Source organism: Struthio camelus, chromosome 5, assembly GCF_040807025.1.
Source record: "Struthio camelus isolate bStrCam1 chromosome 5, bStrCam1.hap1, whole genome shotgun sequence".
Lineage (NCBI taxonomy): Eukaryota > Metazoa > Chordata > Aves > Struthioniformes > Struthionidae > Struthio > Struthio camelus.
Window position 1 is genome coordinate 19,326,103 of NC_090946.1, and position 25,094 is coordinate 19,351,196.

At 44.3% G+C, this 25,094-nt stretch overlaps 1 protein-coding gene across 13 annotated transcripts in view; it reads right to left on the reverse strand.

Moving 5' to 3' along the window:
- OSBPL5 (oxysterol binding protein like 5) overlaps nucleotides 1-25,094 on the reverse strand; it is a 134,534-nt gene that overhangs the window by 65,114 nt on the left and 44,326 nt on the right. Inside the window, exons 1-2 of one of the 13 annotated variants that reach the window (XM_009674446.2) lie at nucleotides 23,540-23,617; nucleotides 17,948-18,597 (exon numbers count right to left, since the gene is read on the reverse strand). The exons of 8 other annotated variants lie outside the window; for them this stretch is intronic. In XM_009674446.2, the coding sequence (XP_009672741.1) occupies nucleotides 17,948-18,124 (177 nt within the window). In that variant the 5' untranslated portion in view covers nucleotides 18,125-18,597; nucleotides 23,540-23,617. Of the gene's footprint in view, nucleotides 1-7,315; nucleotides 7,385-12,251; nucleotides 12,273-12,919; nucleotides 13,039-17,947; nucleotides 18,598-23,539; nucleotides 23,618-25,094 lie in introns of those variants that run through there. 4 more of the 13 variants (XM_068944845.1, XM_068944846.1, XM_009674448.2 and 1 more) reach the window with 4 other exon arrangements.

Below are 25,094 nucleotides of genomic sequence, written 5' to 3' on the forward strand. Positions count from 1 at the left end.
ATTTTTCTTTAAAAAGAGCATATTAAACAGCATCATTACAGCCTCATATTGCTATCTAAATCACACAGTGAGATCATATTCCCTTTTAATGGAAGGATCCTACTTCAAGCTTTAATGACATTTAAAAAAAAAAAAGACTACTGCAAGCCTCGCTGATTACTTTCTATGATATCCACCTCTGCCTTTATATAATTAAATCTAGAAAAAAATTGTGCCTTGAGGCTGCCCTCCCACCATACAATTACTAGGAAATACCAAGCTAATTTTAAGACTCACTTATATGCTTGAAAGTGTCCTCCTGAAATTAGTCTCCTGTTTGTGAAATATCGCTCTCTTGTTAGAAAAGAGAATCAAATCATCTGCATCTGAAGAACAACCCAGAGATGGGGAAGTCACTGAGCCCCGTGGCACGGTACTCCAAAAATGCTGAATTTTCCAGTCTTCTGCTTTGCTGTTTCTCCTGTCAGACCCAAACTGGCTCTGTAAACCTCAGGGGCCTTGACAAAGAAGGCAGAATAAGCAAGACCAAATACATTTTAAGGAAGTGCATTTAGTTTTGAAAAGATCCTTATAAGCCTCATGTAGCTCTTCAGACTTTTGGCCGCTGTAATATACCAGCATCTGCTGTGCAGCAGCTTAAATTTAACATGCCACCTATACTTTGATAGGGCTGCTACCCCTGGCATTTTCATGGCAATTAACAGCGTGCATTTTCGCATAAACTTTACTGTTTCTCAGACAAGAGCACCTAGCTCTTCCTTTGACAACAGTTAAAACACAGCAGTTATTCTGGCCCTGGGTTTTTCAACAAAAATCTCTTTTCAATAAAAATCTCTGTAGGAGGAAGGAAACTATATACCCCACAAAGAGCACTTCGGGTGGGATTTACGCTGTGTTAAATGAGCCCAGAGGACCCACGCTGCGCATAGACCAACCACCTCTGTGTCCACCTCAGTCTTTCTCTCTATACCAGTTTGCCCAGTGAAAACCAGAAGGCAGGACAGACTCTTTGCACTGGCATTTCTCCTTTATTCAGCTGGAGCGAGCTTTAGGCAAGCAGGTGAATAAACACACCCACATCATACAGATTTAACTATGCATTTCTCTTTGCTGATCTCCTACCTGTTCAAAGAGTTACTGTTCCCATATTTGCACTGCTGACTCCTCTGTTACTCATATGAGCTGTGCGCATGCAGGGCAGAAGCCAGGCAAAGTCTCTTTGTACGAGTTATCAGCCATAAACTAAAGCACTGGCGAATCACAGAAATAAAGCAGTTACGACACAGTGCGCATTTTGCCTCAAATATATTTCGATGAAAAAGGAAGGTCCCCAAGTGACTTGAATGTGCTTTATGCCAATTGCAAGCTTGCTTTTTAAGAGCATGCAATACATTTCAAGAGCAATTAGTTGGCAACACCTGAGACCAAGGAAGTGAGCCACCTTTCCTCACATTACTTTTATACTGAGCCAGTTCTGGTGATGCCAGTGGCACTCCTCCGTGCCAACAGCGATGGCAGGGTCTGGCAAAACTGACAATATATTCTGCGACAAAAATCGACCAATCCAAAAACCATGGGATTCAGATCGAGCACCTTTCCCATCACTCCAAAGCTAATTTATATTAACACGTGTGTGTGTGTGCGCGTGATAATTGCATGAAAAGATCCAAGCAAAAACTGAAACAAAACAATACTGCTGAGCTGCAAACCCTCCTTGCTATTAGCACTAGAGGCGCATAGGGGCTTGAAAGCCACCTGCCAGATGATGCTTTCCAGTATGGACCACAGCAATTTGTCAGGAAGAGGCAGGCACTAACGGGAAACTGTCCCATTAGACCTCTATCACAAAGAGGACTGCTGCAAGGGGGCAGGCAGATTTTAGGCAGGCCAGAGTGTATGGGGCCGGCCAGTTCATCTTTTCCATATCCAAAAAGAAGTTGTAAGCTCCATCTGTGTGTTTCATACAAAATTAGGAGTCCCAGCTGCCGTACTATGACTTTTCAAGAGAAACTGGCCACAGCAAATGAAAAATACTTTGAACTGAGGACGTTTTGAGGTTCTTTAACAGAGCGATGCTGCCTCCTGGATGAGAGCCCCAAGCTGGGCACCCCAGGGACCAAAGGGAGGAAAGCAATAAGCAGTGGTGACTGGAGCCGACAGGGCTTTTTGGGGATAATCTGGTCATTGCAACGGCAGGCTCCAAAGCTCCAACCTCGGAGCCCAGACAGAAAGGATCTGAAAGGTCTGGGATGACAACAAGGGAATACACAAACATCTCCAAAGTGAAGTAAGGAAGCATGTAAAATGGCAAAAGGCTGGGGTCAGCTGCCGACTTTGCAGTGCCTCTAAAAGGTACAAACCCCTTAATATCCCAGGCTGCACGGCACAAACACACACCGCTATTACCAGCTATCAGCAATAAATACTATCGCTTAGCAATTAGCAATCAACTGGCGCAGCAACTGAAAGCGCTAGGAGCTGTACAAGCGCATAGTAAATCATTGTCCCTGTGCCAAAAAGTGTATTAGGTTTCTGTCCCAACCAGCCCCTCAGACCCAAATACGTCTGCAATTGGAACAGCAGACCATGCCAGGTACCAGCCGAGTGAAACTGCAAAAACCAAGCCTAAAAAAAGCTGCCCTAATAAAACCTCTCCTCTGGCAGAAATGGATCATATAGTTTTATGCACCCTATAGTAGAAAAAAAAATTAGAAGCTTAGTTAGGTCCCTAATCAGCAAGATCAGCAGCTGCACTGGGAAAAGCCCATCAATAAACCATGATATTTGGGGATTAAAGTATGCAATCAGATTTTTTTTTTTTTTTTTTAAGTTTCTCTTAGTTGGTGTTGCCTGCTGATTTCAGGTCTGCCCTGCACTGATGCAGATGATCAGATCTGAATGCCAAGTATTTCACAGCTGCTAGGGACTCACTTTTCACTGGTGTAAATAGCTTTTCAGGGCTTATTGCTTATAACAGTATTTATCAGGGCTTATAACAGTATTTTCAATACTGTTAACACACCTCTGTATTTCCCTGCCAGCTTAAAGGCACTTTCAAGTAAGTATTACTGTAATTTGCATCTCTGCCATGGCCCCCTTTTAATGCCAATATGCTGCACACAAAGACAAAGGCCAACAACCAGCCTGAAAATGAATGAAGTCTTCTGCATCTTATTTAAAACTACAGCCATGACTCACGTGCCTGGACTTCACAGCCAACACACCAGCCAAGTCTTAAGTTTCTTAACTGCAAACCACACTGGCAGGCAAAGTAACACTAAATCCTTCCACCGCAACTTCAATCACAAAGACAAGATCATAAACGCACGTGGCATATTTAAAACTGGCTCGTCAAGGAGCTGCTGAGGCAGTCTGCAGACCAAGACTTGTTCTATATGTGATTTTGCATTGGTTCACCTACGTTAAATTTAAAGTAATATTTATTGATATAATTCTGCGAATGCAACTAAAGTGTGGATGCAGTCACAGCGAAATAAAAGTGTGCTATACTGGAATAGCTTGTTCTCTTTTTCCACAGGGGAACAAGCTACGCTGGTGCGAGCATGTTCATACTGGTACAGCTGAATTGGCACCAGGGGCGGGTTACACCAATCTCACAGAACTGCAGTTAAAAGCAGGGCAACTTGCTTCATAGGCAAGAGCTCATTTTGCAGAGGATTTACTTCTCATCTTGAGATCTCTAGCAAAACTCCTACCTCTACAAGCCTTACATACACAGGGCAAAAGCAGGACACAGTTCTAGCTGAATAAAACTACCAGCAGTTGATACCAATTGCTACGAACAATAATAACACAAGGAGAAGGCATATTTCAGGCAGGCTCTCATTAATGATGCCAGTTTATACCATACCTAGCCGATTCCTTCCCTTTAGGCAGGGGAGAATTTGCCTGAGTTGTTTTGCAGCAGAGAGCAGTAAAAAAAAAGAGCCAACCATGTTACATCAGACCAACATCCTGAAAACACCCAACGACAAAGCTATACACACGGTGCCACTGCAAGCATGGCTTTTTTGCAGCTAAAGCCTCAAGGGAGCTGAGTGCCTGCATTTCTGAGTAGGCAAACAGAAATGCAAATGGGATATTTCGGTGCTTATAAACCCAATTCGCACCAGTCAACAGGGGTAGCTCTTGGGGAAGGAGGAGGAAAGGACATTGATCCCAGCATGCCTCCCACGCACCTGGGAGCCTTGCTCTCTAACTGCAGCAAATGGGGAAGACCACCCCCAAAACAGGCACCGCATGATCCAGACAGCAGTGTGATAGAAGAAAAACTGCAACAATAGCCCAGACGGGAGTGAGCTGCCACTGTTCATCTTGGGGAGATTGGACGGTAATGCCCGTCGACAGTAATTTAATTGTCAGTACTGCTAACAGTTTCATTGCTGATCAAAGCAGTGGGCAGCATCTAGAAAATCAGAGCCAGCTGTAGTTACTTATCAAAGCCAGCCAGCAATAAATAATCTACAGCTCTATGGCAAACTATTCCTGTTGCATATAATCTCTCCCACTCTTTCTGCTTCCTTTTAGTGACTTCTTGGCACACAATCACTGTGCAATCAGGAAAAAATATCCTGCATGCTTGTCTGTAATTAATCTGTTAGGGAATAAAGCAAGTCTCTGCAACTGTGCGTGAAAACCATGGAAATCATTTGGTGCGTTCTGCAAAAGGCTCAGACATACCCATCTCTCAGCCGATCCGGTTGGGAACGGTAAAAGCATTGTTTCCAAAGTCGCACAGAAGGTGTTTGCCAAGCATATGCACAGACATCAGATACGCTAGCACAGCCTTATTGCTTTAGCTTTAAAAATAGACAGATGATGTTGCTAGTTACGGTATCCCATAGCAATCATACACATATTTCAGTAGGCAAGGACGCTTAATTACAGCCCTGTTCCTCCGGGTATCATTCAGATCCTGGAAGTTATCCACATGCTTTCCCCTCTTGGGTTTTCCCAATATTGTTAAATTTAAGCAATAGGCACAAAACAACCTCAGTTCTCCCCACCTCACACTGAAGGGAGAGTTTTGAAAGTAATATTATTATCTGCTGACTTCACCAGCTGTGATGTATCAGCCTGTGTCTTTCTATATACTGTTATACAGCGACCCATATGTTTTTGTATCAGATAAGATGCCTCCGAGACATTTGGTATTACATGACTGAAAATAATACGACTAAAAAGCTTCAGAAGAACTCCCACTTGTTGCGCTTTCTCGTGAATAACTGATACTCAAAATAACAGAAAATTACAATGACAGCAATAATAAGCAGCTCACATTTCTGAGGCACTTTATACCTTCAAAGCACTGTGCAAACAGATTAAAACATGCGTAAACACCACCGTCTCCATTTGACGGTCCAGGTTTCTTAATCTTACAGAGATTTGCTTGGAAGTGTTTTTCCATGTGCTGGGTGTTCCCATTCCTGTTGTTCCTTTCTTTGCTTAGATCCTGTTTCTGTCTTCCTTTCTGTACTTGGAAAGCATATGTTTTTCTTTGCAAGTTTGAGGAGACTGCTTGCCTTTCCAAAAAAAAAAAAAAAAAAGGAGGAAAATCACCTTGATCTTAAAAAAAAAAGACAGACAGTCAGAAAAACGTGAAGTAGCACGTGCAGCTCTGCGCTTACAAACTATCCAAGAAACTAGGCAAAAGCATGTCTTACAGCGGACTCCCACACTTCAAATCTCTCTAACTTTTGATGCCTGCAACAAATCAATATCTTAATTTATAGCTAGAAGATAACCGAGCTGGCGCCTGCATTTACGCAACAAGGCTGTGTTCATGCTCTGGTAGCAAAGCTGCTGTCAAGGACACTGCAAATCGGAAAGGGCTTGCTAACCCGTCCAGGAAAATCCTAGCACTCTTGCCTCCGAGTCTGCACCAAGCCTTTTCCGTTGGGCACGATTTATTCGGCCTCAGACAATGCCCGAGGAACATAAAACATAGCGTCTTCCTACCACGAAAGCAGCAGCAAAGGCCCAAAGGCAGCTCCCTTTGGGCCTTTCGGTTTCCTGGAAAAAAAGGCACACCTCTTCCCTTCTAATCCACCCAAACCACGCGCCAGCAGGCCGCCCAAAACCCTCCCTGGCCAGGCAGCACAGGGCAGCCGATGCAGAGACTCCTCTGGGATTTTGACCAGCTCTGCTTTCCCATTAACTGAGATGCAGAGGAGAAATTGCTTTCTGGTGTAGACCTGGCCACACTTTCTCATGGTTTCCAAACTCCTCATCAATTGTACATTTTCACGGCTGCATGTTTAGAAACGAGGCTGCCAGTCTTTGGTTTTTAGTAACCAGCAGGTTAAATCACATTATGTCCAGAATTTTGAGCAGGATAAAGCCTTCCATTAAGTTGCTGTTCTCAAATGTTCTTATGATATCCTTCATCCTGAACTTTCTTATGCTATTTACAAACTATAAGGTTTTTTAAATAATTGCTTAATTCAACTGTTCTCTTAAACCACCTCTGAGGTTCTTCATGCTCCATAAACAGGGCTCAGTCTTAAACAGTTCCCTATCACTCCATAGGAAAAAAAAAAAAAAAGGGTGAGAAACTACGATTTTGACTTTCCAGAGAATACATGCTTGTGTTGCTATGGTTTAAGACAGTTCTGCAGCTTATGCCACTGGTTTTACTAATAAGGCAGCCATACCTCCTGCTATTTCCTTAATTAATTCCATATACTCATCACAAGGCTCTCCTATACTTTAAACGGGTGCCACAATGGGGCATTAAATGGGTCCCAAATTGGGACACAGCCCCAGATGCCTGGGCCTCCAGCTGGAAGAAGGAGCAACTGCAGGAGTGTCCACACTCTCATGGAGAAACCCTTGGCTTTCCCAACACCTTTGTTCTCCAAGGAGCCATGGGTCAGAGGGAACAGGCTGGAGATACACCAACTCTCCCTTAGTATGCCGTGCTAATGGTCCTATGTGTGCTAAAGAGTATTTTCTCCTAAATATCACCCACCTCTGTTTACAAATTAATACTACCAAGATTAATATTAATAAGCATTAATATTAATAGAAGTAGGTTACTTCCAGTACCAAACCATGCTTGATGGGATGTTGCTTTCACCAGCAAAGCTGCTGCTGTCACCAGTTTAGCCTACATAGAGAAATGAGCCTTTCTAAATCACAGCACCCTCACTTTTGAGGCATAACAACATTAAAAAAGCACCAATCCCATGACCATGTCTCAAAAGGTGACTGCAATCTGTTCCCTAAACACAGTTCTCTGGAAGACAAGTCAGTCACAATTTGGCTAATTTATCATGTTAACACTATCACATACCACAGAAACTTCCCCGCCGCCACCACTACTTCTGCACATGATGCTCCTCCGTTTCATTACGGATCTGGCTTTTGGGAGTGCCATACCTTCCTAGCCTTTGCAGCCACTCCGCTGCACCCCAGCACCAAAATACTCTGCTAACAGCATAGACAAGTGAGACAGTGAAAGGTGTTACACACTAGCAGCAATAAAAGGATCAGATTAGAGAGATACCACTCCGGAGATTGAAAGACATACTTAAAGAGATCCTATTAAAAATGAAGGGGGAGAGCGAGCGAGAACACGAGCAAGAGAATTACAGCCAGTGCTTCTTGCAATTCAAAGGAATCTGGATCCCTGGAGTCACATAGGTGTGCAAGGAGAGCTAACTAGAAAAACATCTGAAAACACAAGGTATTGGAAGGCAAAAAAATAGAGAAGGCAGAGAGCATCCAAGGACAGCAAGGGAGAGCAATGTGGGTGTATATTCACCATCCGTCCCTCTAGGCAAATTCCTTATCTCAGGATGTTTCTGGCTAACGGGCTTACCTTGGAAATATTTTTTTCCCCACATGCTTAGTGCCTGTTCCTGGGAATACAGCTATTAAGAAATAAGCCCGCTAGAAAGGATGGGTAGGTCCTGACCTTTTGGCCCCGGTCTAGGGGCAAATGTAAACCTTTTCCTAAATATGCAATTAGGTCCCCCAACGCAAGAAGAAAGCAAGCCTGGAGATAGTTAACATGTGTTTATAAATTTTGCCACATCTGATTGCTGCTCCCAAACTCTCCATTAACAACTTGGTGCGCATCCATCGAAAGACAGTTTTCCAGGGCTCAGACCCTGAGGAAACACTGCTGTATTTAACATGCGCTATTGTAACAATATTCCCAAGTGACAAGATGTAGCTGAGATGATTTGTGCTCGCTGCCCAGTTAGCTTGAATGATCACCACAACACCAAACGACAGCATTTGGTTTTGGGGGGGATATTACACAAAAACCGCAAGCACAAGCATTTTTTGGAAGGTAGGCTGCAGATCTGCCCAGGAGAGGACAAGTATGGGAGGGACTTTGCCCTGTGAAGAATAAAGTATCACAGGAGTGTGAATCATTTGACATTTCAATTTAAGTCCCTAACTAGCTGAAGCAGTTTTAGAAATCTTACCCATAGTTTTACACATACTGTGGGGAGAAGAAAAAAATATATCAGCAAAAGGAACAGAGAAAATTTTCCTCTTCACCTAAATGTGCAAGAGCTGAACTCTGACCAACTACTGTCATTGAGAACTGTACATTAAATGCTGTATATTACAATATGACATTGCTTTCTCATCAGTGCCAACCTGCCTCCATGCAACACTGTTTCCCCAAGTGGTTTTGTTCCACATCCAGTCACTCATTTGCAAAAATTGTAATTCCATCCACAGCTTTGAGTCTGGAAACCGAGACCCGCTTTGCTGCCTTCCTTCAGTAAGCACAGGTCCCTATGCTTCGCTCCTGCTGGGCTGTGCCATGGAAAGCCCTTGGGCCACTTTCGGATGCATGCTTAGTGCCTGGGCACAATGTGTTTTGTTTCAAGTATTTATTTACAGAGGACTTTGGGTAAGAAACAGGGCCACTGGGGATGAAATGGCCCAAGAAAGATTTTCTTGGTAAAGTTTATTCAGATTTGACAAGTTCAAGCGACAGCCACATTCATCTGAGCCTTTAGAAACAAAGCTTGCAATGCTCAAAACCTGGCATCTTCTTGTCACAGAACATGGTAGAGAAAAGCTGTTTTGATGCCTCCTACAATGATTTCAGTATTTCTGCACATTTTAAAAGACATGTACCGCAGATTCAGTCAATAATTTGTTCAATAGTCAGTTCTTTCAGCCCAGTCAGTGCTGACTAGATAAATGCACTGGGCATTTACATTAAACTGCCCATTGTACTTAGTTTTCATCAACTGTAATTGCTTAAAGATGAGTTTATTGAGTGGAGCCACATAAGGATAGAGTTTCACTGAACCAGAAAGGCAGGAACACCCATAGAAAGCAAACTGACTCATTTCTTCCAGCACTCTTGTTTTCGCTGTGGCCTTTTACACAGGCAAATGTGTATTTTGTCTTAAAACGAAGCCAGGACCCTAAGACTGCATACTAGATGCCTGATGTGTCAGCTTCCGACTTTGAATCCAGCCACGTGAAAGCAGAGTCAGAAACCTCCTGTTTGCTCCCTGGTTGTGAAGGTTTCGCTTTAAGGGTTTCACCTTGACAAACTTTTGCCTTCAAAACAGCTCCAAAAAAAGAAAAATACTCTGCAGCAATGGTAAGAAACTCAATAACAGAGCCATGCATAAGAAGAAACAACAAGGATGAAAAACTTGGATGCCAGCAGGGCCATTTACACCTTGTCCTTTCACATTTAACAGAGCCTGCTGCAATATTTCCCCTCATACCTAAACGAGCACTAGCAAGCAGGGCGAGCCCAGTTGTGCTGGGCATGCCCAGTTGCGCTGGGCAACTGCACATGCCGGCAGCACGACACAGTATCTTAGTATCATAGATCATCTACGTGGACACACGGCCTATAACAAAAGAAAAAAAAGCACAAGAATAAAGTTTAGCGCTACAGTTCGTGCATAAACAGCATCACAAAATCCAAGCTACTGCCTCTGGATTTTACATTTCAAAGTGTTCCTCTTAAACATGAAAAGATCACTGCAATTTCATTAGAAAGGTAACAGCATGGTTATGGTGTGGAGAAAAAGAGTTTACTTTGTAATGTGTGCTCGTAAGGTAACTTTGGAGTGGTAGAATCAAATGATAAAAATCAATCACAACTGCAAAATTTATCCTTTACAAGCGCCTAATGCCAATTCATAGCTTTCACTGGAAAACTCAAATAGGAAGTTTCCCCATCCCAAGCTGCTCTAGGTGGACATGAAAAACACCACGTGTTCATTCTCCCCTCAAAAAACTAAACTTCTGTGAGCTCAAGAAACTTGTTATTCTTAATACTCTGGTCTCCATCTGGGAGTACCCCACAAGCACCTGTAGCTGGCAACAGCTCCCATTTGATCTGGAGACTGGCATCAGGAATATAAAGAGTACAAGCATCTGGTCTTAAATGAAATCCCTGCTAGGCTTTTCACTGTCCTTACATGACTTTCACTCAGATCAGAATTCTGGCTTCAAAAAACACATCATCTTGGCATCTCACCAAGTTTGTGCACCAAGCTCGCTCTTATCTAAGCGGAATAAAATTTCACAGCAACTTTGTTTGTAGGAAAGAAGAAAATACTAAAAAAAAAAAAAAAAAATCAGACCACTCAGTTCAATCCAACATTGTAGGAGCTAACAAAACTAGACCTCTTCATTAAAGCAAGTCAAGCAATAACTAAAAATGGAGCTTCTTCCAAAGAGAAAACAACATCAGGGACTGGACAGCCAACCCAGAAGCCTGTCATTTTGTCTTCGTTAGCTCCAAGGTAGATACTGCATTTCAACAAAAGCAGCAAAATGCATCAGAATGAACATATCAATATTTTCACAAAGCATCAGGGCTCCGACTCTAGCCTGGTGAAAGCCGGGACCACGGCACACCCAGGCTTCTTCTCCAGTACAGCCTGAGCACATGCAAAACTCATAGCAGAAGTGGCTCCCAGCCACCACAGCCAAACACTGCTCTGCTGTAAGCAAGGTTCATTTGCAGCAGGGAGTTTCTTATTCCAAGTATTCCCTGAGTAAACAAGGTGATCCCATTTGAAATGCTCCAGTGCAACACAGAAGTTGTTTAATAGGGACTGATCTCTGGTAATCTCCCCACACAGTGAACAACAGCGTGCTTCGCAAACAGCCTGATTTGAATGACTGGTTATGATGAGTAAGGGAGTATTCACAGTGGGCTAAGGTGAAAAAAATCCATTTCTTTCTGGTTATCACAAAGAGGTGGTCTTCTATTAGTGGGAAGATGAGTCTGACCGTGTGTAGGGAGCTGACTCATATCTTAGTTCTGCTTTGTCTTTAAAAAGACTTGTACTGACAAGAGGAAAAAGTGGATTTTTACCTTTTATATAGCATGGGTTCACTGTTTTTAAGTAAGCAAGGAACGCAATTCCTCTCTGCTCTGCTTTTATATGATTTGAGATGCACACAGAGGTCGGCTGAACACATGACTTCCCTAGGGTACTCCAACAGCAGGAAAAGTTTTCTGCACAAATGCCCACAAGTTTTACAGCACTCAAGTAGCTGTCAAAGTGATTAATGCTATCACTTCAAGGAAGATAACTTTTTTTTTTGCCTGTATTACTCTAAATGTATCTATTATTAGCCTATTACTATCCAGTACAAAAGTAAGCATTTGAATGCTTACTTGAAATCCTGCAACACTCCCCAAATGTCTTTCCATTGCCATAGTACTGATGTTTCCAAAAGTAACATGAGCTCAAAAAATGAAACCAAGCACTAACTTTCTAATATAAGGAGAAAACATCTCCCACTTCTGCTTCTCTGAGCTTTGCTCCGGGCACTGCAGCTCTCTCAGTACCAGAATATCTAAAGCATAAGCATGACTGTGAAGGGTGAGCTGGCTTGCTGAGGGCTGACTCTGAACATCTAAGTGACCACGTGTGCAACATCTTGTCATTTAGTCACGCAGATCTGCTGATCTTGTGGATATAGCATTAGACTGGGAGTTAAAGAAAAACCCCACCTCTTCTGCATTTCTGCTTTCTCTTCCAGGTTTAACAGCATGAACACGTAGGGTGAGGACTTTCACTCCGCTGGTTGGGCAGCGCATAAACAAACTGGGTTTCGGACCTCACGAGAAGCCCTGACACACTGTCAGACTTGTCTGCATGGGGAGTTATTCTAGAACTGACAACTGGTGCAGAAACTCTTTGTCTAGAAAGAGGAATGCCTTTTTCCAAGATGCGTTCAGCACTCAAGTGGCCAGGCAGGTAGTAATTCCTCACCATCATTTTCCAAATGCTGCGAGCTTTCCAAGCAAAGACAAGCTAAGGCTTGCTAGCAGCTCCGCTCTTCATATCTTGGCTTCTTCTTACTTCTCCTGTTTGAGATTGTGAAATCCCACATGACAGAGGCATCTTCAAGGGGCCTTCTCTTGACACTCACCCTGCTCATCACTGGTGAACTGTGTCCCAGGCTGCTCTGTTTACCAACAGAGGTAAGGGCACAGATCTCCTCAGAGTGAGAGTAAAAACCCATTAAACTGAAAAACGAGGTGAAACAGGTCAGACTGGAGAGGCATCTTATGCCTGGAAGAATAGCAGTGGGAAGGGGAAGCAAGCAGCAGCCCAGATCCTGCCCCACCTTTCTTCTGGCCTTCTGCTCCGCAAAGCCTGATGCATGACTCCAGCCACAGGAGAACTGAGGAGCAAAGACTATTGCTCCAGCCCACAGAGAGACAACAACTCTGGGAAAACAATACCCAGCTTTTCAAGCAGATGTCTGCTCAGAGCAGACAGGACCTGAGAGCACAAGCAGTACTGACATCCATACGCTGAGAATAAATCCAGGTCTATACCAGAACATCAGACCTTAATTTTGATAATAGTCAATGGCAAATTCAACCCCATGGTAGTTTACAGCAGCCTTGTGATTGCCCTAAACTATGCCCCACCTGCAGTAGACTGGATAACTCCCCATCCGGTAGGTGCGTGTCCTAGCAGTGCTCTCCTCCACCAGGCTGCTTCTTGTATTTACACTGTCCGACTTCTGGTGCCGAAGTAAGGCTCTTAAATTAGGAGATGAGTCCCTCTGAGGTCTGTGGGAGGAGAGAGGCTCCTCCCAAGAGTGATTCAAAACAGCAGCCTCTGTTAGCAGGACACTAATATCCCTTAGCATAGGTCCTTACAGATACCTAAAGGCAGGGAGCAAAAAATGCCCACTGACGCTCTGTCCATTTCTCCCCCTCTCCCCGCCCCCATACTCTTTTTGGGAAGAGAGCACTAATTCTGGCTATACAAAGGATAACTCCCAAAGTACCCTTCTACCATCAAAAGGATACTTAAGGACATGCACCCGGGCCAAGGCTAAGTTACCTTCTCCACAGACCAGCTGCAGGTGACAGCCTCATGCACAAATGGAAGCATCTGGAGGGAAAAAAAAATCCCAAACCTGGAGGTTTCCAGGATTGGTAGCTCTTGACCTGGAGTAGAATTTGGTGCAGGCAAGAACGTAATTTCTGAGGAACATACTGCTGTGTCTTTTGCTTCCATGCAGTGCAGTATAAAAGCAAGACATGATCCAAGAGCATCACTGCTGCCTCTCCCTACAGCTGTACAACACTTGGCTAATTGCTACCTTTATCCTCACACAACCGAAACCAGCCCTGAACACCAGCAATTATCCTGCAGATGCAGTTGCCCCAGAAGACTTCCACACAGCAGGAACATCGCAAACGGACCTGGGAGTCCTGGTGGACAAGTTGATCATGAGCCAGCAATGTGCCTTTGTGGCCAAGAAGGCCAATGGGATCCTGGGCTGCATCAGGCAGAGCGTTGCCAGCAGGTCGAGGGAGGTGATCCTCCTCCTCTACTCAGCCCTGGTGAGGCCTCACCTGGGGTATTGTGTCCAGTTCTGGGCTCCCCAGTACAAGAGAGACATGGCCCTACTGGAGAGGGTCCAGCAGAGGGCTACAAAGATGATGAGGGGACTGAAGCATCTCTCCTCTCAAAAAAGGCTGAGAGAGCTGAGCCTATTTAGCCTGGAGAAGACTGCGAGGGGATCTCAATGTGTCCAAGTATCTGAAGGGGGATGTCAAGAGGACGAGGCGAGACTCTTCTCTGTGGTGCCCAGTGACAAGACAAGAGGCAACAGGCACTAACTGCAACACAGGCAGTTCCATCTGAACCTGAGGAAAAACTTCTTTCCTGTGAGGGTGACAGAGCATTGGAACAGGTTGCCCAGAGAGGTTGTGGAGTCTCCTTCCCTGGAGATAATTCAAAACCCGCCTGGATGCGATCCTGGGAAACATGCTCTAGAGGACCCTGCTTGAGCAGGGGGGTTAGACTGGATGATCTCTGAAGGTCCCTTCCAACCTCAACCATTCTGAGATTCTGTGAAACGGCACTCGATACGCTTCCTGCGGACTGGGCTCTCTCTGCCCTGCTCCGTGTTGGCACAACACAATTTGTATGCCAATACACACGCACAGCTGCAAGGGCACTCAGCACAGCATGGGCCGCTGGCTGGGCTTTCCCAAGCTGCGTCACTCACTGCGCTGGACAGGGAGGGCCAGTTAGCTATAGCTTTGGTGCCTTTTTAATAAGGGGCTGCAAGAGAAAACAAATTACCACTTAAGGCAACATACGTTACATAGAAGTGAGAAAAACAAGCAGAGATATGTGAAAAAGTTATTCTACCATGAATGTAATCTTTCCATTCTAGGCTGAAAGATCTCAAAAACTCCTGTAATCCATTTTTTCCCCACATCCCTCCCTAAAGCACGATTGAGTATGCCTAGCTCACACCTGGTAGGTATTTCTCCAGCTTGCTCTTGAAGACCTCCAGTGAGAAAAACTGCATAATTGTTTTCCCCTACAGCCTTTTCCAGTGATTTATCATCCCTACAGTTCCATAGTTTTTCCTAACACTTAACCTGACTCATTTATTTACACTGAGAACAAGAGTGCCACAGACAGTGATAGACACTAAACTTATTAATGTCACTAGCATGGCTTATAAGTAAGGTTACCCAAGGCTTCCCAGTAGAGAACTTCCTTGAACTTCAAGCAGGGCAGGGAAAAAGCTTACACCACTGTTCTCCTTATTGCACCCCATCTGCCAGTAAATCAAGTAGTCCTCAGTGCCGTCATCTGTCTCTCTTCATGGTTACAAAGCTTGGAAAATTAAGTCATCGATCCATCAGGCTGAAGGATAATACACTCCCATCTGCAGCTGTAAACTCAGTCTTGCAGATGCCTGATGGACCACATTAAATCCCACTCCAATTACCTTCTCCCACTGCTTTCCATCACAACGCCCAGACTGGACATCCATGGGCGCAGGGCCTAGAGAGTCATTCAGTGCAAAGAACCAGCTTTTCACAGCTGTAGCATGGGTCACATCAGCATTTTTCAAGGGACCACTTAGGAGGAAGCTCTCAATTTGCAATCACTCAGTGAAAGGGAAACAAATAAACCCTTAAATGGGTTAGCAGCAACTTTGGGACTGGGTAAGATCCGGGGAAAAAAAAACTTGGATCTCTGTGGTGTAATTAACTGTAACACAGTCTTGCAGGTAAACACTGGAAGATGAGCAAGAGCAGAGCCCCAGCACGTGGGGATACCATCACCCATATTGCCTGCCCATGTAAAATGCATTTGCCACATGAGTTCTCCCTGCTGTGGCTGCAGGACAGTTTTCACCTTTTGAGGGGACGGCATTTTAAGGTGGCATACAGAAATGAATTTATTAAACTGGGCTAATCTCCAAAGCTTTACATTGAAAAATAACTTCACTTCTACCATCACTCCCCTGAGTCCCATCTCTGTCTATACCTATATCTGTATCTAACACATTATTTATGTATGTAGGTCTCTGCATATATTAAGTTCTCTCTTTTCACATTGCTTCTACAGGAATAATGTTAAATGACAGGAAAGAATCTTATTCAGAATGTGTCCCAGACAGAGGTGAGAGTCCGCACAGACTGTCTTTCAAACTAAGCCCCTGCCAAGTTTAAAAAAAAAAAAAATAAAACCTTCAAGTGCTTTTGTGCCAAACATAGCAGTTCACACCGAGAAGTTACTTAAGAATGCAAGTGTTTTTGCAAAAGAGGGGCCTGAGGCTGTGAACTTTCCCTGTGCAGCTCATAGCAAAGCCCTAAGCCACCGAGCGCACTGACTTGACTGTCCTCCCTTGCACATAACGGCGTATCCTCAGATTTATAAACAGAAAAAGCATCATTTTGTTGCTTCAAAAACAAAGTATTTTACCACATTCTTTTCAAATTCCAAAATTATCTACGCCAGCAGGCATGAGAAAAGCTGAGAGCACACCTTTTTTGCCTATAATCATTACCGTGTCACTTTACCACTGGGAAAAATCCTTTACTGGAATCTGTCCTATCTTTGTAAGGAAGCGGACTTCATAGTGTAAGAGACCTTCTTAACATTTTTAACTTTTGCAGCATACGCTCCCAGTTAGACCACTGACATTTTGGTAACAGCCAGATATTCAAGCTCTCGGTTTCACAAACGAGCATCTTGTCAGCTTGGAACGACACAGAGAGGAAGCTCTAAAAGCAAAACCGCACTCAGCCCCATGCTATTTTTAAGTGAAGCAAATCAGAACCGCCACTTCTGCGTGAGGGGAGCTTCTCTGGTTTCAGAGAACACCAGAGCTGACCAGAGGGAAGTAGCTCATACAGCCAAGCATTGAGCTATTTCAGTGTGTTTAACAGATTATGACAAACATGAATTGCACCCTTTATGCATACTGCATAAGCTGGCCTTCCAAATGAATAAGTGAGACAAAAAACATTCAAAATTTACAAAGACTAGCCATGTTTCATAAATAGCTGGTAGGTAGGTATTTATTCAAAAATACCCCAAACTAATAGGTATTCCCCGAACGCACCAACAGTTCCGCAAAGTGAGAGCCCTCAAGCAAAAAGGCCAGCATTTCGGAAAATAAGCTGACATTCCCACAGCCTCGCTTCACATAAACTCATTAACCTAAACAAACAGTTCCTGTGCACTGTCAGATGTGAAAAATCACTGCAAAAGGTACTGCTGTTTCATACACAAAAGCTCTCTCAGAACAATAAAAAAAATTGAGGCTTTTGTTTTCAATGTACTTCCTGAGATAGAGGTTCCTGGCAAAGATGGAAAGTATCGAGGGGGAAAGGGCAGCTGAAAGTTAATCTACTTTTTCACAGTATCTTCCCTCCTTCCCCATAAGATGTTACTACTCCTGAAAAACAGAAAGAGCTCTACAAAGCTGAAAAGAAGCAGATCCACATGCAACTCCACTTTGGGCACAGTGGGTCAAGAAAAGCTTCCTTGGGCTTACCTGGGGTTTCAGACTAGGTCTCTAGGGCAGCAGCACATGGCAACACCTAACCATGAAGTCAGTCCAGAGAAACACACTTAAATCTGCTGACCACCCTGTGATTCAGTTTCATCTATAGGCACCTAGAGAGGTAATTAATGAGATAAATGAAATCCCAGGTCTTGACCTCTTTGATACCTTCAGGCAGGCCTAAGGAGATACCTCCAGTTTGCCTTACCTTTGTGTTTAAAATGACCAAGCAAATCTCTACCAGGATCAGCGCAAGCAATGTCATTCGCTAACAAAAACCCCACACCAACTGCCCCTGGTGACCAGGGGAGGTTTTGCTGCCACACAACTGAAGAATGAGTCCATGAACCAGCAAAGACAGAAGGGAAAACCCCAAAACCCAAACACAGCAGCAGTGTGCAGCACGTATTACCTCCTACAATAGCTGTCGTATGTCCTGCCCAGAACAGGTCAGGTACACAAGGATATGCCAGTCCTTCAAACACATACCCCAAAACTTACAGTATACATCAAGTATAGCAGGCTTTGGATGAGGTTTCCTATATTTCCATCAAAACCCCAGTTACGAGGGGATACTGTAGCTGCAGAGCTCAGGGGATGACTGATTTTATGACTTGGTTACCTTTCGCAGCCTCACATGGTCCCTCAGATGTATTTGGCTGTAAGATGTGGTTGCTCCTTCTCTACAGTCGTGCCCCAGGTCAGCCACTGTCTCCAAGTCATATGTTCTGCTTTTGGCCACATTAACGTTGTGCTGCCTACAGCATGTAGGGTCATGCTGCGACATGAGGCTCTCCATGGCATGCTCTGGCTATGCAACTCAGGTACGGGCTATGCTTCCTCTGCAAGACAGTCACCAGTAAGAGTTATGACACCCGTTGCTGAGCAGTCACACTCACACAAGAGTTCAGAAAACCACCACGGCCTGTGGAAGTCTTGCAAATGCCTGCTACTGCAAATGACTTGCTTTCTGTATTTTCCCCATGAGCACCATATGAAAACGATTAAACAGACCACTTCTGGTGCCCCGCTTACTTCGTGACTGCAAGCATTTTCTTTCCAGTTGATGATGTGGCTTTTTGATTTGGTTTGGATGAAGCGCAAAAGGAAGAAGTCGCTCACTCAGAATAGCAGATTATTTGCTTTGCATGACTCATGCTGAACTCAGACAACTTCAGTTTGATCCTGGGAGCTAAGGCTAAACACAGCATTGCCGCTCCAGGCTTGGGAAGCACGCCTCAAAGAATAATTCGTCCCTTGCAAAAGGTGTTTCTAAGGAAGATGACACATACAGAATTGATTAGTTTGCATGACCTGCACTTTAGGAGGTACAAGATCAGAGCTAGTCAATTATTTTTTCCCCTTTCCCGTTTCTGGGAATATACTGAAAAGGAAGCCTGTAACCACTCACACCGAGCCTGACGCGTTCGCTCGCTAGGAAAGCCGCTCACACAATGATCAAGAGGTCAATAAAGATCAGGCGCCTGCTGCTGCCTCAAAACACAGCAGCTGGACCAAGGCAGACTAGCTAATAGCAATGACCTGGCAGTGTGCTGGGACTGCTATTTTCTGAACGTTCATTCAGCATCTCCTGCAAAAACAGTCTAACATCGTAGGCCTATAAACTTTGCTGCAACAGAAAGGCAAATACGAAAACACAGCAGTAATCTCATAGATGGACACAAGGAGAGGGCGCTTGAACCAATGATCTCCCCAGAGGTATTAAAGAGATATCTGACATGATCGCCACTATCTTGAAATCGTCTGCTCTTAATAATCAATTAGCCTTCCCCTAGCCCCAAGGCAACGCTCCCAACACTAACCTTCTGACCAGCAACGCTGCTGGAGAAGGATACACAAGCATAAGATAAGCTAAAGTATATTGCATCTCTCCCCTTTTCTCAGGGATGCACAGACACAACCCTAAGAAAGGGCACATATTTGAGTAGAAGCTTTTGCAATGGCCACATCAATTAACAAAACTTCACGCAACAGCACAGCTGTAGGGGTATATAGCATCCCTGCTTCTTAATAGTTTGGAAGTGATTTCTGCTCTCATCCTGCAAAGACTAGTGCCTACTCCCAGTGCATGGCACTTGCATGAACAGTGCCCTCAAAAGGGGCAGAAACGTAAGTCTGCAGTGCTCAGCGCAGACTGAGAGACTCTCAGAGCATGGGACCCTAAAATTGGCAACAAAACCTAAAGCCTGTCATCTTCGCCCATGTGGCAGAAGCCAAAGCAACGCCGCAGCCACCAAGACAAAGCTGCCTGTTAGGCTGTGACCAGAAATATCTTCCTCTAAACCCTGAAATGCACTGTTTATATTTATCTGTGGCTGAAATTCATCTTCTCTCCCTTAGCTCACACTGTATTTAAATGCACACAAAAAGATGTTTGTCTCTACTAAGATCACACTCGCGTAAATTTTGAGACAGCTATTTGCACGAAATTCAGATCTTTTAGTCTTCTCCTGGTTATAACTATTTAGAAAGAATAAGAAGGTTTTGGTGGTCAAGTTTAAATGAGTATTTCCCAAAAGCTTCTCAAAACCTCAAAGAACTATACATCTTCGGAGCTCCCCTTCTCTTTGGGAAAAGGACTTAATATCTCTGCTTCTACTAGTGGGAGTTCATCTCATACAGACCACTGGGAACAGTTTAAGGAGATTTGTTTTTACTCTTTTTACTAATGTCCAATTTATAAAACTGCACTTCCAACTGGATCAGCATTTCCATGCCAAGGATGCATTCTCTGGAATTTGGAACATGTTTGTACCTGGTGCTGACACCACACCGTTCCTCCCTGGCTGAGGCTTCGCACACATTGCCAGCACCAAAGGACATTTTTTTTTTTTTTACCTTGGATTTTTTTTCCCTTCTTCCTACAACAGCTGGAGGGAGAAAAGATTTTCTGCGTCTCATTTGCTTGGTTCATGTTCATGTTTTCATTTTTATTACTACAGTGAGGATGTGCTTTTACAGGAAATCTTTCTCATTCGCTTTCCCCAAACTGCAGCAGGACCTACATACGGCAAGCAAATCACACTCCTAATTTTACCATCAATTTCACTGAGAACGGGTCTGCGTTTCTTTGGCTTTCCCATTGATTTTGCTGAGAGTTAAGATCTTAAACAGGCTGCTGTCCTCAACGCAAAGTATCGGCTCCCTTGACTCATTATCCATTTTCAGATCACAGCCAGAAAATCTTCTCTCAATCTACAGCTCTCAATTTCCTTCCTCGACTACTCCTTGTTATCAAACTCTGTTCAGAAATAAACTTTAACACCTCCACTCAGCACAGGTCTCTCCACAGAGATCTGTCCCCATTAACAGGGTTTTTACAAATCCCACACATACATTTGGAGATCCTGCTCTTGGGACTCACCAGGATAAGACAGAGTTAATTTGCAACTTATTATCTCATTCTTCATGGAGCAGGGATGGGGCACGCTGGCAAGATCCCAAGTCATTAGCTGTTTCGTGTCTCAACTGATAAACATATCTGTTATAAAAGCTAACTTGGTCCTGCAATTTAAATTGTTCCAAAAGGTTTTTTTTTTTTTTTTTTTTTTTTTTTAAATATGTATTCTGAGAGCAGAGCTCCTGGCTGGCATGTGAAAGGGGCTGCCAGCCAGAAAAATAATACAGCAGGAGATGAGGACAGGATAAAGAAAAGATACAACTTGAGGCTCATGAGCGGAAGGAGGAAAACAGGGGTTTCGGGCAAAAGCCATGTCCGTGACATGAAAAATGCTGCTGAAAGAAGCAGCGAAGGAAGAACTTGGCTACAATTGCTACCCTCCAAGCCATGATTTGCGCTGCTGCCACCATCTGCAAAGGCCACAGAGCATCCAGCTCCTCTGCCAGCGTGGTTCTGATGAGAAAGCAGTGGGACAATTTTTCCTAGGCTTTCTGATTTAAGCAGTGAGACGGTGCCTGGTTCATTACACTGCAACAAATCCTTCATACAATGCCCTGAAATACCAGAAGTGCCATCAATAAGCAGCGCTGTGGTGGCTTCTGCCTTCCCCTTCCAGGCAATAGGCTCTGGTAAGAATCGAAGGACAACTCTGCTCTGCACATCACACCAAGAGCTTAGGCTGCTGGATGGAGCACCTTCATATATATCTATATCTCTATAACCACCCCCCCCCCACACACAAATAAGCTTCTTATTCCAGCTGACTGGGAGAGCTTCTACACCTAAAATCCAGCTTCTGTTTCCTGTACAGTCTCCTCCTCCTGCTGATGCCTTCCCATTTGCTGCCTGGAAAAACTTGCAAGCGGCCTGGAGACAAGTTTCTGCCACCTTGAAGCATGCCAAACACATTGAGGACTAGGGGTGCAGATGTAAATATCACTGTTGAAACAGGTGCGGTTTTCTGCCTCAAGCAGACCAGGTGGCAACAGGAAAAAAAAGCACCACCACCTCGTTTCGCAGCACCGCAGCACTAAGCCAGAGGATCTGCCGAGAGCCCATAGCTGGCTGGCTAATGCCGTTTTCTGCATTCCTGCCGGGGATGTCATAAGACCAAGGGGGAGCATCCCAGGAACTCATAAACTATGCAGCTCCAGACAGCAAGGCATTTTCCTCGCAGAGAAAGACTAGAATAATTATGAGTCCGTGTTTGTCCTTCAGCATGACTCCCCGTGACTGCCAGAAGACTCCTGCCTGTTTGCAGGACTGCCAACCCACAGCGCTACATACTCATAAGTTAAACCCTAAAACTTATGAGCCTGGCCTTAAAAAACTATAGATTTTTAAATATAATTATTTTCTGTTCTTTTATTTCCTTCCTGTTTTTCAAGCAGGACAGTCAAGCTATTCAAGACACTTCAGTGTTGATAACAAGTCTCGATAATTCCTTCAATTCCCAAAAGGGGAGCCTAACGGGAAGCATCAGGTACCTCAGGTCTGACAAGTTAGGAGTAAGAAAGCAATGAGTTAGCAAGACACCCATCTGCGACAAGAGCATGAGGCTGCTTCTTGTTCCATTTAAGTCAGCTGGAACTGATGTAGGAGATGCCATTTTTCTAAGCCAAGAAGAGCTGAATAAAACTTTCCTCTGCTACTAGCTAGGTGGGAACTCAGTCCAGAAACTACCTGTCCTTCCCTTCAAAAAATGAGGCGGGAGGAGGGGAAGAGCATCATGAGAAATTTCTATATACACCATGCTAAATTGCATGGTATAAAGGATCAGAAAAGCACACCTGGGGAGAAGGAGAAGGGAAGTCTAGCATCCCCTATGTTTGAAGGAGTAACAGAGACAAGCAGTTAATGTAAGGAAGGGGCTCAGCACCATGACCTGGGGAGGTCGTGGATGATCCAGGGAGCAGTTAGTACTTTGTGGAAGTTTAGGTGGTCCCTGGCACCAGACTCTTCCCTATTCCTCAGCTGCTAAGTCACGTGAACACTGTAAACGTATCAAATAAGTCCTCTCTCCTGTAAGCTGCAGCAGCTGCTGTAACTGGTAAGGACATACAGCACGGCTGTAAACGAGGGTGAGTAGCAGCCCAGCCAGGAACAGGACAGTCAGTCTGAGATCACCGCTGCCATGAGATGTTTCGGCCTCTGAAGCCTCTCATCTCACCCCAACATGCCCCTTTCTAGCCCCATTTTCCCCTTGAGCTGCTTCCACCTGCTATCACAAACCTGCAGCCTCTCCTCCTCTCCAGAAACAGCAGCAGGGAGAAGATCTGCGATATGTTTGCTCCCATTTAGCCCCTCTGCTGTGATATGGATGGATCTCTGGATTTCATGATATCCAGAGGAACAAGTTTGGCTGCCCTTGACTCTGCTGGAGATCCAAGAGAAGTAGCGGGTCTGGACACCAAGCTTAGAGCAAAGTATGAATGGTTCACACGTCCTGCAAGACCAAACTTGAGGGAGGGAACGCACCAACAGGTACCTCTCTGCCTTCTCTCCACTTTTTGCCAAAACCAAAGAAGTTACCTTGAGAAAAACTGATCGAGCTTTATGTTGGCATATCTGAGAATCTAACATTAACACATGAGCTGTGCCCTCTCGAACAGGGGCACTGACCGACCAGCTCTGAAGAATCTCCTCATGGCAGCTTAAGAAGTATTTGTAGGCTGAGACGCTGGATTTTCTACCAGAGCTATTGAGTTAAAGCACGTGTTTTTTTTCTGCCAGTTCTGCTATGGGTCCAGTCCCCCCAGGAAAGGGATAGGAGCCGAGAGCAAGGAGCAGTACCTTTCACAGCCGCAGCAGCAAGAGTCTCCCCAGCTCAGTCAACATCCAGAAGATATAGCACAGAAAATGCTCAGGAAGATGACCTGACCGTGTAAAAGAACACATCAATCACTATTTTAATCAACTCAGCAGAAGGGTTCAAAGGATCAGAAATGATTCATGCTTACCCATACCCTCACTTCAAGGGCATTTTCTAGGGCTCATTTCAGAGCCATCTAAACTGTAGCTGCAAACCGTAAGCACGATGATTTGCACCAGTTACTGAGTCTTCATGACAGAGAGGCTGGACATTCATCCCTAAATATCATACGCCAAAGCAGCTAGGACGATCTTGTATGCTGGCGAGCAAATGCCAGTAGTGGAAGACTTCAGACAATGAGATTTAGGGACATACTCAAAAAAGCTAGCTTTAGCCTGGGAAAGTGACTCTCCTTGGTTCCTTCTCAGACGGGCTCCTGCTGAGAGGGTTATGGCCAGCCTGGCGCGCGCTCTCCCTGACTTTCCGCTCCCATCCAAGGCCCACAGTTACTTAAGAGCACCAGTCATGCTCCTCAGTTGGAGGAAAAAAGAATGGGCCATTTTTGTTAAAAATTGGGGTTAAAAACAACCAGCAACTCTGGATGTCCAGGTGGAGAGCCTGTAAAAGATACAAATCTCAGAGTTCAGCAGCCAAGTCTGCAAGCCAGGCTCTTCTCAAGTGCTTCAAGTAGCTTAGCAAAGATTTAAGGTAACCTGAAATCAGGACTGACATTTGAAAAGCCTTGACCAAAGTTCACATCTATGAATCCCTTTTGGTTCATGCCCAGAAATCAATTTGCACATTGGATTTCCCAGGAAAATATCCTTCATTCAGAGGAAGGAGGCCACATATTTGGAGTCTGGATTTGAGACAATATTCCTGACATCGCTGTCAAACTGGAACCAAGAATAGAGGACCTTAAAGGCTCAGGTCTGAGGAGAAAAATCATTACTCTGCAGTTAGATCTGATGAAACGGAGACAGGAAAATGGGGAAGTAAATCTTGAGACCAGGAGTTTGAAACTACGTTCTCAGCTGAATATAAATAGATGTTATTTTTTGAGGTATCTAAGGATAGATGAAAGCTTTTTATATGACTTCAACAAGAATAGTCTCCAAAAATGTCTCCGAACTAAAAACTTTAATTAACATAGTATGAGAGTAATGTGACAGAACGTCTGCTAGCTCTGAGAAATAAACAAACAAAAAAACCCAAGCACATAACCGTTAGCATAAAAGGATCCCAAAAAAGCATCTTTTTCTGAAGTGTTCATTGCAGTGTTTTGTTCAAATATTATACAAACTCAATTTATGCCACCCTTCTAGGGCAACAGTTCAGCAAAGTGTTCAAGTGCCTGCTCAAGTATTCCAGTTTAGCAACTCACTGAAGTATCTAAGTACACATAAAGGGTCAGCAGGGTACGGACAAGCAGAGACTATACATACACACCTACACTTAAGCATGTGCATCAGGGGTTTGCTGATTAGGACTGCTTGCTTGAATCAGAGCATAGAAGTGTCCACCAACATTAGCCTT